Below are 17992 nucleotides of genomic sequence, written 5' to 3'. Positions count from 1 at the left end.
ATACAGTTTCAATTTTATTAACGAATAAAGGCCAATATGTTTTTGTCGGTACAAGAATCCAAAGAATTGTACTTGATTTGAAAACATAACGAATTTAAGGCTGCATTCTAAATGACATCAACTTATTGTGGGCCGGTCAATGTGCATCGTTAATGGAGATGTCCGCTTGATTGAGCGTCCATTTAATAGAACTCTCACTGTATTTTTTATTTATGAATTGTTTTTACTAAACTATCTTCTAAGTTGTTTCAAACTGAACAGAGAGTGCTAAATTTTACTAAAATCGGGTCAGTAGCTTAGGAGTCCATCGCGGACAAACAACGTGACACGCAATTTTTATATATAAAGCTATAGGTGCATGTTGCCGAAGCAAGACCAACTTTATTAGAATTTAATAGTTAAGCCAAATACATATATTCCCAGTAACCGTAAATCAGAGAAATATTCCAGTCATATTTGACAGAATATCCGAGCAAGTTTTGACCGGACAGTTTTATAAAATGAAGTATTTTCAAAGTTAAAACAATATTGCTGCGAAAAAAGGCTACAAGTGCTCTTTGGGTTAACTCGCTTTCCCGTACACTTTTGTATTACCTGCCGATCTGACCAGGATTGCCTTTAATTGTTTTAACCAATTTCTAAAACTACTTCAATTAACATATTTTTCATTTTCTTTATGTGATCCTTGATAGCCATATTGACATATACTCTTCTGCCCGCATGGCATTTCACACTCAATACAGCAACAGAAACGATAGTCCTCTATTTTTAATGTCTCTTTTCGAAAACAATTTTCATCGATTCTCCAATGTTCTTAACATTAGCACAGGCTAAGTAAGCCCTGAATGTTTTTATGCTTTCCAAGTTTGAGTAAAACAGGACATTTTGTAGACTGTCAGTCTAGATAACTCTACACTTAATTTTTATTAAAACTCTCAGCATAATATTTTCCATATTTTTGTTAAGGAGCCTGAAATTGGGGATCACGTGATATTGGTATGCGCTAAAAAGTGCGTAGAATCTTAATTTTTGCTGTAAAAAGAAATGTTGTCATTAACAATACGACTTTGAAAAATTAATATTTTAGTTCAAAATTGTGTGCTCTGCAAAAGAGGTACGCCATGTCGTATGAGCAACACAGAATGTATAAATCCCTTGTATGAACGGTCAAGTAAGCAAGAACTTCAAATAGAACAAAAGAGGTACACCATGTCGTATGAGTAACACAGAAAGGAACTTGTATGAATGCTCAGTTATACAAGCCTCTGTGTTACTCATACGGCATGGTGTACCTTTTTTGCTCTATTTAATGTATGTAAGTATATTTATAATGACATAAATTTTAAAAGGAAGATTTTTTGAAAAAATTATTAAGACCTTTTTTGTAGAGCGAACAATTGTGTACTCTAATAAAATCTTTTCAAAAGAAAAATTTAGTTGCTTAATGCAAAATATCAAAAAATACTATGCTCAATATATGGGATAAGGAATATGTTTTAGATACGGATTAAACGGAAAATAAAGAGTTTTTTAAGTTGGAGCCATATTTATGGGACAAATATTGAATCTACAAGAGGCGTTTGTAAAAACAAACTCAATAAATTCGGGAAACAACGGACACCTATTATGTATAGATAGAATTTTAACATTTAAAGTTTCGACTATACTTAAGAAAACAATAATTTTTTGAATATTGAACTCACTTGTTTGAGCGCGAGTGTCTTTTAGACAACATAACTTAATATAATTGAAACTAAGCATTTAATACTTTAAAATTTGCTTGAAACTTGTTGAAATATAATACAATTGCTAAACCGAATTTCGGAATATTAATATATTTTGACTTTTGCATGGATGTGTATCGTATGTTCGATAACATTTTAGGATTAAAGGCCAATGAGCTCGTGCTCTGAATGAGGGCATGAAAATAACCAATAAATATTTATTATTATAATGTAAATATTTTACTATTCAAATAAGTATAACCTTTAAGTGTATTTACTGCAAACACAAATATTTACTCAGAAAATCGGGACCGTCACTTATATATCGAATAAGTCTACCGCAATGCATGACAGCCAATTAACGGCATAACGCACAACTATAAATACGTAAACTCGCACAAACGTTCTTTTACCGTTATTGTTGGGCAAAAGAAACGGAACATAATAACGTTTATCTCAAAAGAGATTGAGGCCCCGATAAGTTAACTTGCATTCAAAGCATGATTTGCACAAAAAGGAATGACATTTTATCGATACAACAACAGCAAGCGTCTTTATGTCACAATAGTTATTTACATACATACATATACATATATTGACAGCAAAAAACCCCACTACAACCACAACAACAGTCATTGCAAGCCAACGCAACACGCGTCGAACGCAAGCCGTCGGTTAAACGGCAAGTGTCGTGGGGACCACCGACGGTGGCAGAAGCGGATGCGGAAACGCTCAAACTCACCATCACAGCACCCGTCTACAAACAAAACGGCTACTACGGCGGCAGCACCAACACAAGCAACAACAAAAACAATGCAAATTGCGCGACAATGACATGAAATTGGCGCGAGAGCCACGCACTCGCATACACAACAACAACAAAATATGCAAACAATTTCAAAAAATACATAAAGACATTAAGTAAACTGCTCTATAAATAGTTTCATACAATCGCATCATCGTACATTTATATATGTAAGGCAAACAAGTGGAAACGGAAAGTCATAGAGATATTATATGGTTTAAGATAATTAATATAGCTGCCGGATAACTGGCGCATTGCGAAAAATGTGTTAACTAGCATAAAGATGATTATGCTCAATTTTTTACAACAAAAAGTAGTTTTAAATTTGATTTTGGTTTGTATTATGATAACAATAACACAACTTATGCACAATAAGACATAGGAATACAGACATACATGCAAGTGTATTGAGATACGGATATAAGTATATAATATCGAAAACCTGAGAAAAAGAAATGGAACCCCACATTATCCACATTGCACTCACTTTAGCAGATTTTCTTAAGCACACAAGATATACATATATTACTATGATTTATGTTAATTGCTTTATCCCGATAAGTTAGTAAATGGAGTTTTTAGACCTGTAGTTTTCAAGAAGAAAGAAAACGCTTATAATTTTATGTTACGGCAAAGAATTTAGCTTTATTATACAGCTAAGAGATCGGTATTCTGTTTTAAAAAGGTTTTCGGGCAATGAGTGCCGCGGTTGTCTGAATAAATTCCAATACACCCTAATTTTGCAGCAATTAATTAATGATCAGTAATAACTCGCCAAATCATCTCTCTACTGACGTCAAGGATCTCAGGATTATCGGCGTAAACAAGCGACTTCACATAATCGCACAAAAAATCAGTGTTAAATCGCACAATCTCACAAAGTTTCCTTTCATAATGCTGTAGGGCATGTAGCGCTATTTTATTTTAATCCAAGTTCGTCCACCTCAGGTTAGGTTGGGTTAAGGCGTAAGTAGGGTAATATTTTTTCAAAAAAATTTTTGTTTTTTGCATTTTCTGTTCCCTTATACGCTTAGAATTAATGTAGAAACCCGCTTTACCATTGGAAGATTTCGAAAAAGGCCCAAAAATAATAATACCGCTCGACGTGCGGAGCGCTCGCAGAGCACATCTCTAACTGGCGAATATGATTCCGGTCGAACAACTCAACCGATTAGCTTAATTTTTTTTTTTTTTACATGTTCACAAAACGCCTGGCTATCGTCCCTATTTATTTTATAATTTATTGACAATGTTATGACAAAATTTATGTAAAAAAACATGGGGAAAAATAAAAATAAAAATGTTAATTACCTTTTTATTTATCAACATTTTTTCATGATTCTGGTAGGGACGATAACCACTCACGTACTTTTTAAGAATAAATTGGGTTTTTATCTGCCATTGAAAACACGTATCTCATTAACCCAGCCATTTCACCGACAGATGTCATCAAAAAATTCCGAAAAAATTTCTTTTACACTCCGCGATATATGTACCTCAAGATATGTGAACAAAGTTCTGTTGTATAATAAAAATGTCTATGAAAAAAAAATTTCAAAAAATCAGGCCAGATTACGCTACTGACCCTTAAATCTGGTAGGCCAATAAGCCACGTATACCACAGTTTTGGCCCTTTGCGATACTAAATGGAGATCAGTTGCGGTCTCGCTATCGATACCTCCTCCAGAGTATCATACGGGGGACCCCAGATGCTTACAACGTAGTCTTTCCAATGCGGGACAACTGCACAAGTGATACTCCATTGTTTCCCCGGTGTCCTGCTCTAGACATTTTCTGCCTGCCCCATCCTGCGGGCTTGTGTCGCCACCAGACAGGAACCAGCTAGTATCCCATAAAGTTCCTACACTCTTTTCTATCAAGTGCTAATAGAAATTTGTGTACTTCCAATCTACCGTCTGTATGATATGTAATAACTTTGACAGAAGCGAAATTGAGATCATGACATTGTAAGCAACGACAACCATTGCCCAGTCTACACCTGCAAGGAGGATACAGCGAAGAGGAAATTTTCCGACCGTTGTCGACATCAACATTTCCAATTCTGAGACAAAAAGGGTTCTCTATTGACTGTAACTTTATGGGCTTCATTTTTGAAGAAATATGGACCTAGGATTTCCTCTGCCCGTAGAGCACACCAAAAAAAGAATATTTGAGGAAGTAATCTATTATTGAAAACCACATGTCTGAAAAACACATTCGTTAATACTGATTTGGGGCAAATAAGAAAATGGAGCACTGAGAACCAGAACACATATAATTGAATGCCTTCTATGATGACAGCGGGGATTGAATTTCCTTCTATAAGCGCAACCAAATAGCTAACATTTTTATCACACTCATAGTTCTAAGCTTTTCGGTTGTCCAAAGTGCTACTGCAAGACTTTCACGACGTTTATTAGTGCACCAAGTAATACCACACAGGAATATAATGTATACTATGCCAAAGCCGCTTTAGCTCTCCAGTCATTACTAAGAAATTGTGAGCTTTGAAATTTATCGACACTTCAAACTTTAATGCTCATATTAGGTAACCTTAAATAGAGGTTAAAACTAGTTGGATTTATGAAAACACTAACCTCACTTTTTATTTTTTACTTTGAGAACCTAAAGTCGCACCAACTGTTTTGAATATATCTCTAGACAGAATACAATGAAGATCTCTACGTCTTGTTTAACAATTTCGAAAAAATTTAGTGCCTGATAACCGTGAATAAATTTTAATTTCGGAAGAAGTGAAAACTTCAAAATGTGCACTGGGATTGCACTGCTACTCCATAAACATCTTCTTTCTTCTTTTTTTGCGAAGACACCGCTTACGCGGTTATAACCGGTATGGGCTCCATAAACGATTATAATTGTTTTCGCGTGAAATAATACCTTTTTTAACTCTGATTGTTATGGAGCATAATACTTTTCTTCTTAGGCTAATTTATTTTTCAAATCATTATATTTTCCTCAAATTTCGCATTCATCTCAAAGTGTGACCGTTTGTAAATAATATATTTTTTGTGATATTTGACTTTAATAAACGAAAAGTAAAGATGGATTAATCGCATTGTAAACATTTAGCATTCTTTCATATGTTTTAAATAAATATTATTAAAGTCTCTAAGAAGTGCTTCTCTATAATTTAATTATTTGGACTTGGATTTTTCAGTAATAAATTATATTTTGTGAGTATTGTTTATTGTTGTTGCACGAATTGTTTTAGTAATTATGCAAATATGTATGTTCTTTTGATTACATATTTATATACATACATACTACTATATATTGGGACAAAAAAGCACCCGGAAATTGTAATTCAATACCCCAGATAAATGATATTTCAAAAAAATGAATGTTGCTAAATTGGTAGGACTGTCCTTAATTACTTTATGTAACTACTCAAGTACACTTCGGTAGTGCATTGCGATTTTTACAATCGCTAAAAATATTGAACAAACAATTTGTCTCAACTTCTGTATTTCCAACAAAATTTCTTGTGAGGAATCGTTGCGAATGTTCCAAAAGGTGGAATGACTCGAATGGTCCTACGAGTGGTACAAAGCCTTCAAAGAAGGCCGAGAGATCTTTGAAGGCATGCCTCGTTCTCGACGACCTTCAACCTCATAAACTGATAAAAATATTGAAAAGTGAAAAATATGGTGCTTGAAAATCGTCAGACGAGCGTTAGAGAGTTGGCAAGAGAGCTCGACATCTCTCACGAGTCCGTTCGAATGATTTTGGTGGATATTTTGGAAATGAAACGCGTACTTGCTCAACTCGTGCCGATAAACTGAATTTTTTTTTTTTCAAAAAGAGTACCGTAAACAGGTCTCTTTGGACATGCTTGATTGTGCGAATTCCGATCCCAAATTCATGAAGAGCATTATAACTACCGATGAGACATGGGTTTATGAGTGTGACATGCAAACAAGTCAAACATTATCGGAATGTTGGGGAAAAACAGCCAAAACCATTGGTTTTTCGATTATGTTTATCATCGCATCGAGCCACTATTGTGATCGAATTTAAAACCAAGAAAACAATGAATACCATCGATCAATCACCGTATCCACTCGATTTGGCTTCGTGTGTTTCTTATTGTTCCCGAAATTGAAACTCTTTCATTCAATCGAAGAGATAAAAAAAAAATTCGCTGAAGGCCATCGCAAAACGTGCTTATGAAAAGGGTTTCGAGGACTGGAAAATCTTTGGCATAAGTGTATTACATCTATACTCTGATATATTACTTTAAAGGTGACAAAATAAATATTGTTGAATAGTTAAATATTTTGCGTTTTATTTACAATTCCCGGGTAGTTTTTTGTCACAAAATATAGTAGTAAGTAAACGGACATACTTAACAGCGGCATGTATTCATGTTCCTCAAAAACCTGGCTAATATTCTTTAGAAATTGTTTACAATCTATTCAATTCAATTCCATTCAATTTATTATACCCTGAACAGTGTATAATAAGTTTGTCACGAAGTTTGTAACACCCAAAAGAAAGCGTCGGAGACCCTACATATAAAGTATATATATAAATGATCAGTACGTTGAGCTGAGTCGATTTAGCCATGTCCGTCTGTCCGTCTGTCTGTCGGTATATATACGAACTAGTCCCTCAGTTTTTAAGATATCGTTTTGAAATTTTGCAAACGTCAGTTTCTCTTCAAGAAGCTGCTCACTTGTCGGAACTGCCGATATCGCATCACTATAACATATAGCTGTCATACAAACTGCCCGATTGGAATCAAGTTCTTGTATGGAAAGCTTTCACATTTGACGATATATCTTCACAAAAGTTGGCTCAGGTTATTTTTTGGGGCAACACTGTAATATCCGAAGAAATTGTTTAGATCGGTTAACTATAGCATATAGCTGCCATACAAACTGAACGATCGGAAAAAAGTTCTTGTATGGACAACTTTCACATTTGACAAGATATATTCACGAAATTTGGTATATATTATTTTCTAAGACAACAATGTAATCTCCTAAGAAATTGTTCAGATCGGTTAACTATAGCATATAGCTGCCATACAAGCTAAACGATCGGAAAAAAGTTCTTGTATGGAAAACTTTTGCGTTTGATTGCATTCTGCTAAAAGAAATGCACCTGTGAAGGATATATAAGCTTCGGTATAGCCGAAATTAACGTTTTTTCTTGTTTATCGTTTAATTTTATATTATAAGGAGAATTTCATCTCTTTCAAAGTAATCCCCTCCTGCTGCAATACACTTGCCAACGAATTTTCCAGTCATCAGAGCACTTGGAAAAATCCTCCGTCGTGACGGCCATCAGAGCCTTCTTCGATTCAGCTTTTTGGGTGGTTGCGGCACGATATTAATTGAAAATATGGCGAAATGTTCACGAATAACCAATGCCGTATGAGATGGTGCATTATCCCACTTCTTTGTTCAATAAATTCAGACACAGTAAAAATCGAAGAATTTACTTTTAGAGCCTCACAAAACAACGCATATCTCAAATACTAATGAATGTTTTGACGTGAATTTAGCATAGATGTCACTAATAGTACTACCAACTTACAGAAAAAACAATGTACCGATTCGAAAAGCATAAATTAAAAATTTACCTTAAGCATCTATTGATTCAACATGCAATCCTAAGTAGCTATTTCAGATACTTCGAACGCTTTACCAAGAATTAATTCCACATTATAAACCAAGAACCGTAATCTTGAGAAAAAATGGCGGCAATCTATGTTTCTGCCGTCTGGTATTATTCATTTATGACTGACACCGCAAAGTCTTTTGCTATGAAGTCATATTTATTCCAATAACTGTTGACAAAAGTCGTCTACCGATAGACAGTTTCTGATATTGCTATTTCAAGCTAACTATTAAAAGTCATAAAAAACATAGTCCAACCCAAAGACGAGGTTTTATCAACATGTTAGTTTAGATAATATGTTTCTGGTATCAAAAATATATGTAGGAGTAAAATCAATATTACAGAGAGTTGATTTCGCCATTTTAATAAAGTAAAAGTTGAAACGATTCCAGAGTAATGCACTTCCTAAGAAAGTATATTCTTGTACTTTTGAAATACAGTTTCCCAAGATCATGTTAGAGAACATAATATCGTTTCATCTTCGGTACGACATCGTTTTACCTATAGGTATTCTGTTCCTCCGACAGTCGGATATTTGATGCAACTGTGTAAAAATAAGCTAATACGAAGCCGTATACTCAGTTGGTAGCCGATGGACAAGTAATAATGTCTTAATCGCATCGTGCTAATTATCAAATGAGTACATTTTATCATACGTACTCTCGCTTAGCTCTGCTCTAAATTATTTGCCTTTAAGATAATAAGAAAGCTCAAGTCTCATTTTAGATAAAAAACGCATAATCGTTGACGAACTCTCACCACAAAGCGAAACTTGGAAAACATTTATTTCCAAAGCATTGCTTTTGATTTGCAGCAGCCAAAAGATATGAAGCAAACATTAAGTCAAAGCAGACCGCTTAACCATGCCACGATAATTGAATTTACTGTCATGTCTGTGTGAACAACAGTTTGACAACAAATGTAAAGATAAAGTGAAAGCACACTCGGCATTAATTAAAATTCGTCGTATTCCAATGGAATCGCTAACAGAATGAGCAGTGGTGCTTAAAATTGCAATAGTAATGTCTAAATTATTTTTAATTTATATTTTATTAATTTATGCTAAGTTGGTGCATATATTAACAAGATACAAGAAAAAACATTAACTTCGGCTGCACCGAAGCTAATATACCCTACACAGATGCATTTCTTTTAGTAACTATGTGTCCAGTTTGTATGGAAGCTAAGTATATGCTATAGTAATCCGATCTGAACAATTTTTTCGGAGAATATGTTATTACCTTAAGCAGTAATCCATGTCAAATTTCGTGAAGATACCACGTCAAAATGAGGAAGTTTTCCATACCAGAACTTGATTCCGATCGTTCGGTTTATATGGCAGCTATATGTGGTCCGATATCGGCAGTTCCGACAAATGAGCAGCTCCTTGAAGAGAAAATGACGTTTGCAAAATTTCGAAACGGTATCTTAAAAACTGAAGGACTAGTTCGTATATATACAGACAGACAGACGGACAGACGGACAGACGGACATGGCTAAATCGACTCAGCTCAACATACTGATCATTTATATAATAGGTTGTCAAAAAAGTCTTGCGGTATTTTCACTAGTTGGCGCTGAAAGGGTGTAGTTCTAGTTTTATTCATCGCATCGGGTCATGCTATACCTTTTTGGAAAGCTCATTTCACGCGCTAACACGTGTTTGATTGATTGTCGTTTCTTTTAAGTCGTTCGTGAGTTATAGTGTCGCAAACATGGAGCAAAATAAAGAGAAAATACGGCATATTTTACAGTACCACTACGATAAAGGCAAAAATGCATCTCAAGCCGCCAATAAAATTTGTGCAGTTTATGGACCCGATACAGTTTCCATTTCCACCGCACAACGATGGTTTCAACGTTTTCGTTCTGGTGTAGAGGTGGTCGAAGATGCGCCACACTCCGGAAGGCCTGTCGTCGAAAATTGCGATAAAAACCCTGAATTGGTCGAAAGAGACCCGTAGCATCGGTCAAGAGCTGGGCATGAGTCATCAAAAATTCATTTCAATTTCAATAAAATAAAAAAAAAAATCAATAAAAATACCGCAAGACTTTTTTGACAACCCATTATGTACTTTATAGGGTCTCCGACGCTTCCCTCTGGCTGTTACAAACTTCGTGACAAACTTAATATTCAGGGTATAAAAACGTTAACTACGGTTGCATCGAAGCTGTAATACCCTTAACAACAAGAGACTCCTTGCAATAACTTAATTCCGATTGGTCAGTTTTTATGGCAGCTATGTATATGCTATAGTGGTTCAATATCGGCGATTTCGTCAGCGAAGTAGCTCCTTAGGGAGAAAAGGACGTCTGCAAAATGACAGATCAATATCTCAAAAACTTAAGAACTAGCTCGCATATACATATACCAGACCGACAGACGGATATTCAAATTTTATTTTATTATTTATACTTGTACATATATGCGTATCGACTCTCGTTCCGTTGCTTTTGCCTAACAGCCTAGCGCTGAGGTAATGCGTAGCCAGCCGTATTTATTTATTTTGGATTTCCTAGATCTCGAAGGCGATCCCCAGCAGAAACTCTGAAAAAACATGGTGGTGTTGCTTAAAGCTTTCTCAAGTTCAAAAATAAAAAAATGTTATTTTTATAGATGAATACAGGTAATGATGGAAGGACTAGACAAAATTGTGATTTTTGACAAAATAGCGACATTTCAAGTAGAACAGTCGTTCTGTGAAAAGAATTAGACTACAGAGTGACATAAAAAATGTGAATCGTTATCAGAAATCTTATTCCTTTTACCATTACCCAAAAAATATATAGAAGAAGATCAAGTGGAAAATTAAGCCGCTCGGTCCAACCGTGTTGAAGATATTTTCCTAACTGATCCTAAAGTTAAAGATTCTTGCAAATACGCTCATACCTTCGGAAATATTTGCCGGATCAGCTTCAAATTTTCACATCATATTTTCAAATATACATATAAATATATGTATACTGAATACTAGTATATGTAAAAAATTCGTTTTTTATTAATTCACAAGTGGAACTGACCTCTTAAAGACACTATTTGTGCAAAGATTTATTCCGATGGCACATTGGTGCATGATTTACTCGTATATACAAGGTCTGTCCCAAAAGAAACAGGACTGTTAAAAAAACAACAAAAAATTTATATTTTTCAAAAGTTATATTGTTTTATTCAAAGTAGTTTCCTTGTGCTTCGATACAGCGTTTAGCCCGGTCAATTAGCATTTCAAATGAGTGTTTAAGGTCATTTTTCGGAATGCTCTTGAGAATATCGGTCGTCGCCTTTTAGATAGCTGAAATGTCCTGAAACCAGTGTCCAGGTGAGTAGGGTGAGTGATTAATGTTTAATATGGAGTTTTTTGTCAAAAAATCAGTGACAAGCGTCGACCGATGACACGGCGCATTATCGTGCAACAGGCGCCAGGACCCTGCCTCACGGTATTGTGGTCAAGCACGACGAATGCGTGACAAAAGACGCTTCATAACACCAAGGTAAAACACAGCATTAATCGGCTGGTCAGGTGTGACGAACTCTCGGTGTACAATACCCTCGGAATCGTAAAAACAAATCAGCATGGTCTTTATTTTTGACTTCTGAAGACGACCGACTTCTGATCGTCACAGAGGTCCTCACGACCTTCTTAGAATCGCTTAAACCACTCATGCACATTACTACGGGATAGGCACTGATCACCATAAACTTTTTTCATCATTTAAAATGTTTCAGTAAACGTTTTCCCAAGTTTAAAACAAAATTTAATATTTGCTATTTGCATTTTACGACCGATGACCAACAGCTGCTGTCACCTAACATCGATTGTCATAAAATTTTTACGAAATGTCAACAAGAGATCAAACTTTTTATTTCATATACCCACCAATAGGTGGCGCCACCAGAAACAGTTATATTTAAAAAGTTCTGTTTCTTTTGCGACAGACCTTGTATTATAAAGTAAAATTAAGTTTTTATTCTTTTAACAAGTGTTTGCCTTGTAAGACCAAACTATGACGAACTGTACAATTTAATCTTACCTCTGGTAGGGGACTAAAATAGATAGACACGTCACCTATTGCTGGTGCTGCGGTTGCGGTCGGTGCTTGACTAAACAAACTCGAATGTTTCTGTCCGAAAATAGGCTGAACCTCAAACAAAGAGTCTGTTGTAGCTGCAACAGAACTACTTGTTGTTTAAATGAGTTAAGCATCCCCCCACTTTAACCGGTAGTTCTTGCTTGTAGTTGGAGCTTTGAAAAGTTTGTCCACAAAATTGTTTCGTTTTGTCTGCGTGCCGAAGGTAGAAGTACTGGCTTGATCAAATGTTCTCTAACGAAAAATCTTATTCTAATCTGTTGTTGTAGCTGCTTATTTGTCAAAGGCTTCGGCAGTTGATTGAGCAGTTGCGTTAAACCGACCAGTAATTGCTTGGAATGTGTTAGCTTGTGGATCTTTTCGATTCGCCTTGTAATTTTTAAATACAATTTTTCGATGGATTTGCCTTTGCACCCGTTCAAGACAGTAATACGGATATAATGCTGTTTTATGTTCACATTATCTGTACCACTGAACTGTTTACGCATGTTACCATACCTGTGCACCAGTAACTCCCAGACCTTATTGTAGTTTTCACCTCATACTGTTATCAGCTGACTAATAATTAGTCTATCATCTCCTTCTAGACATGATTTTAAGTGAATTAACTTTTTGAAGTCACTAACCGACTTCATGGACATACTCCTCGAAGAGCCCTTTAAAATGTTGCCAATCTCGGCATTTATCAGAGAATTTTGGTGTATAGAACTTTGGCGATTTAGCTTCTCTATTTTTTAAGTTGCCATTCCGTTTTCTAATCTGCTTATATCGATGACTTTTAAAGAAACTTTTCTACCTCAACATTAACATACGACCTGTTGTATTTGAGTGTCAATTCATCGCTATTTTTTTCATGAAACTCTACATTTTTTTAGTACGGCCTTCATATCTTTCAAGTTCAGCTTCGTCGGTAGTATTCATTTATATTTTCGCCTCTTCAATAATAGATTGAATTTTTTCAGCTCGTTTTTCAATTGCCTGCTCTAGAAGGATTTAAATATTTTATCAGTAAGCTATTCGCTGTCGGCCCCTTGTTCATCTCTTTGGATGCTAGTTCCATTTTGAGCTGCTCCTGTGCTCGCTTCATCATTTGCGGCTTCGCATTACTGCCGCAAACTTCCGTACATATTGTTGACGAAGTAGTCGCGTATCGACGCTACTTTTCCTGTTCTTATCTTGCTCTCAATGTCCTCTAATTTGACATCTTTATGACACTGTGCTTTATTTTCGCATTGCAGCACCTTTTGGCGCTGTAATAAGACCGCAGGTTTCGAAATTTTTATTTCTCGCATGAAAATTTTTCTTATTTGTCTAGAGTATGCTAGCTTAGATCCAAACATCACATGCTTTCACTTAATGGTATTTTGTGGGCGTGGCATTGCTTGAATTTTGCTCTGCTGCAATGTCTGCCTCCTAAGGGTACTGACGAACATATGTGCGTGGAAGTTTAATAAAGATAACACGCACACATGGTCGAGCAGACTGTGACATCTGGAATTCAACTGAGCCACATAATACGAGAGTATAAAAGATAAAACAATGATTTCAGTGGTTTTTAAATATACTGCCGGTAATTCCGCTCATTTATCGAATTTTTCGCAAATGGCATTTAAAAATGTTCATATATATATATACACATACGCGCGAGTCTCCGTAATTAAATGTCACTCAAGCCACAGCCATTCATGATGCACTCGCACAGCAATCATCACTTCATAACGCACACACACACAGCTTGAACCTGCCGAGACTAAGGACGAAACGCATCAACACCTCAACGGCAGGCGTCACGTAGCGTGCTGGAATGGAGCTAAGCAAATTTGCACTATTACAGGTTTTTTTTTGGACGAAGAAGACTTATAATGCACGCCTTTCCGAGAACGTAACCTTTTGGTGCGCATGTGTGCGTGGGTAAATGTACATATGTGCATTATAAAATTTAACTCAGTTGCTTGCCACTCAGCAACATTATTGCGTTGTTGCATTCAATGCGCAAATAAAAAATTAAGTGCGGAGCGATTTTCCTCTAGACTCGCCACATAAATTTTAATTAAATGTCACTCATACGCCATGCCGAACAAAATGTGTGTGAAGCGTGAATATGGCAAAACATTAAGGTGGTTCAACGTTCATCATGGAACATTTGTGTAATATTAATTGTAGAATATTGCAGAGCGTTTAATTTTCTTGCATTTAAAATAATTATGTTAGGAACATTAGGCTTCTCTACTTGAAGAATCATATAAAACGCATCTACTAATACAAAATAAAGAATATTTGTATTCACAAGGCATGACGATAAGAGCTGCAAACAGAGGTCTAAAGCCAACATTAATGTAAGTTTATTTATAATTGCATACAAGTATTTAAGTGCACTGATATGTGAAGAACTCAGATATGAAGAATACACAGTCATCTGATTGTCTACGTACACTAACTTCCAAATTTATAGGGCCACCATTCTCGCAAACATTATTTTTATACTCTCGCAACAAAGTTGCTAAGGAGAGTATTATAGTTTTGTTCACATAACGGTTGTTTGTAAGTCCTAAAACTAAAAGAGTCAGATATAAGGTTATACATATATACCAAAGTGATCAGGGTGACGAGCAGAGTTGAAATCCGGATGTCCGTCCGTCCGTCCGTGCAAGCTTTAACTTGAGTAAAAATTGAGATATCATGATGAAACTTGGTACACGTATTTCTTGGCTCTATAAGATAGTTAAGTTCGAAGATGGGCAAAATCGGCCTACTGCCACGCCCACAAAATGGCGGAAACCGAAAACCTATAAACTGTCATAACTAAGCCATAAATAAAGATATTAAAGTGAAATTTCGCACAACGGATCGCATTAGGGAGGGGCATATTTCGACGTAATTTTTTTGGAAAAGTGGGCGTGGCCCCGCCTCTACTAAGTTTTTGTGTACATATCTCGGAAACTACTATAGCTATGTCAACCAAACTCTATAGAGTCGTTTCCTTCAGGCATTTCCATATACAGTTCAAAAATGGAAGAAATCGGATAATAACCACGCCCACCTCCCATACAAAGGTTATGTTGAAAATCACTAAAGGTGCGTTAACCGACTACAAAAAACGTCAGAAACACTAAATTTTACGGAAGAAATGGCAGAAGGAAGCTGCACCCAGGCTTTTAAAAATTTAAAATGGGCGTGGCGTCGCCCACTTATGGACCAAAAACCATATCTCAGGAACTACTTTACCGATTTCAATGAAATTCGGTCTATAATATTTTCTTAACACCCTGATGAGATATACGAAATATGGGTGAAATCGGTTCACAACCACGCCTTCTTCCAATATAACACTATTTTGAATTCCATCTGATGCCTTCTCTGTATAATATGTATATACAATAGGAAATGAAAATACAATTCAATACTCAAAGTACACAAATCGATCTAATCTAATTAATTTTAACAAATATGTAAATTATTATCACTTTATCATAAGAGAGTATAAAATGTTCGGTGACACCCGAACTTAGCCCTTCCTTACTTGTTTTTCTTAATTTAGAAAATCACAGTATGATTTAATTTAATAGAATTCTTTTTTATCGCATTCCAAAAAGTTCAATACCGCATAAACCTTAATGTTGGTATAAGCCTCGGCTGGGATCTCCTCAGCTTGCTCATTCCTCAAGGCGGATTTTTCAGTTTCGGTCGCTGAGTGATGACTCTCGTTTTGTGTTTAGCCATAAAGTCTGTCGAAATCATGCTAGAATGTGACGTCATTAATGCACTTCATACCCAAAACATTTACCTAAATGGCCATAAGATATGTTGATATCCGCTTCTATTTCTCTCATTCCAATACGGGGATTGAAAACTCTCCTTTACTGTTTCTTTAACTTTTTCGAAATTAACGTCTTTAAAAGAGATTGATGAACTACTTCCATTTTCCAAGCTTTTGATGATTTCACAATCTTCACTGAATACTTTGTGCTACTGAAATATTCATGTTGATGATATGATTATGATAAATTGAGTACCACACGAACATAAAAAGGATTGTACCAAACAGTCAATATTTCAAAAAAATTTTGATCAGAAGGTACGCGCAATTCCTCTGCTATTGACTACCGCTGTCCACTTTTGGTCGATTTATTATTATTCTTGACAGGGTAGGTTCGAATTAAGAGTTTCGTTGTCAGGGTAGTTAATTCCCAGCCCATCATACCAAGCCCACAGCAAAATATTTCTGACAGTCAAGCCTGGCTGGCAAGCTAGCGTCCGCTTATCGTAGTTCGACTTTCACTGCTTTCCCTTGACGTTGTCGTAAGTGACCCGCTTTTCATCACCAATAACCAACCTCTTCAGAAATGGATAGCTTTTGTTGCGATACAGCAGCTGGATTTCACTGTGTGCGGTTTTTTTACGTTAAGTGATATAAAATTCATATATCGAACTTGTTTTTATACCCAACCATATTTGGATAGTAGTCATGGAAGGAACACTTTTCCAGCCTGCAAAATGGTAGTGAAAGCATAACGCGAGGAGGTGGAATCGATGACGCTGGAGTGGACGTTTCATTGCCCGTCTATGAAAAAATTCGAAAAGCAATTACTCGCATGAACAACAACAAAGCGGCGAGGCTGAGGTATTGCCCGCCAAGCTATTCATATATGGCGGCGAAGAACTGAGGAGCATACATCAGCTTCTTTGTAGAATATGGTCGGGCGAAAGCAACCCCAACGATTGGAATTTAACTGTGCTCTGCTCAATCCACAGAAAGGGAGATCTTCTAATCTGCGCCAACTACTGTGGGACAAGACTCCTCAACATCACTATAAGGTTCTGTCTGATTGGACCTTATCAGTGTGGCTTTAGGCCTCGAAAATCTTGGAAAAGATCCGTGAAAAGCGATTGGACACACACGACCTCTTCGTCGATTTCAAAGCTGCCTTTGACAGTACGAAAAGGAGCTGCCTTTATGCCGCGACGAATTTGATATCCCCGCAAAACTAATACGGCTGTGTAAGCTGACGTTGAGCAATACAAAAAATTCCGTCAGGAACGGGAAGGACCTCTCCGAGCCGTTCGATATCAAACGAGGTTCCAAACAAGGCGACTTCCTATCGTGCGACTTTTTCAATCTACTGAAAATCTGGAATTCGAGCTGCAGAACTGAATAAAGAAGGTACAATATTCTCGAACTGCTGACGTACGCCGATGGAATCGATACCATTGGCCCTAACAACCGCGCTAATAGTTCTGCTTTCTCCAGGTTGGACAAAGAAGCGGATCAAATGGGTCTGGTAGTGAACAATGGCAAGGCGAAATGTCTGCTTTCATGAAACAAACAGCCGTCGCATTCGCGATTTGGCTCGCTCGTCACAGTTGACAGTCATAACTTCGAAGTCGTAGATAATTTCGCCTATCTTAGAACCAGTATTAACACCAACGACAGCGCCTACACTGGCTAGGCCATGTCATCCGAATGGATGAAAACACTCCAACTCTGAAAGTATTCGATGAAGTACCCGCCGGGAAAAGCAGAGGAAGAGGAAGACCTCCACTCCGTTGTAAAGCCAGATAGACCTGGCTACACTTGGAATCTCCATTTGGTGCCAAATAGTGTCCATCCAACCATCCTTCCTCCTTTTATTATGCTCACTATCCAATTATTCAATTTAAAGTATTTTCGTTAACCTAGACACTGTAACCACATCGTTGATCTGAAGTGTTTTGCATGTATATTTAATATATT

General features: G+C 36.5%; 1 protein-coding gene across 5 annotated transcripts in view; it reads left to right on the top strand.

Moving 5' to 3' along the window:
- The window catches only part of LOC120778701, a 172685-nt gene that overhangs the window by 145163 nt on the left and 9530 nt on the right, over window positions 1–17992 (top strand). For 4 of the 5 annotated variants that reach the window (XM_040110661.1, XM_040110658.1, XM_040110660.1 and 1 more), the window contains exon 20: window positions 2327–3267. The exons of the other annotated variant lie outside the window; for it this stretch is intronic. In XM_040110661.1, the coding sequence (XP_039966595.1) occupies window positions 2327–2563 (237 nt within the window). In that variant the 3' untranslated portion in view covers window positions 2564–3267. Of the gene's footprint in view, window positions 1–2326; window positions 3268–17992 lie in introns of those variants that run through there. 5 annotated transcript variants of the gene reach the window in all.

This window comes from Bactrocera tryoni, chromosome 5 (assembly GCF_016617805.1).
Source record: "Bactrocera tryoni isolate S06 chromosome 5, CSIRO_BtryS06_freeze2, whole genome shotgun sequence".
Lineage (NCBI taxonomy): Eukaryota > Metazoa > Arthropoda > Insecta > Diptera > Tephritidae > Bactrocera > Bactrocera tryoni.
The sequence above is the reverse complement of the archived record's forward strand: the minus strand, read 5'-3'. Positions and strand labels throughout refer to the sequence as shown.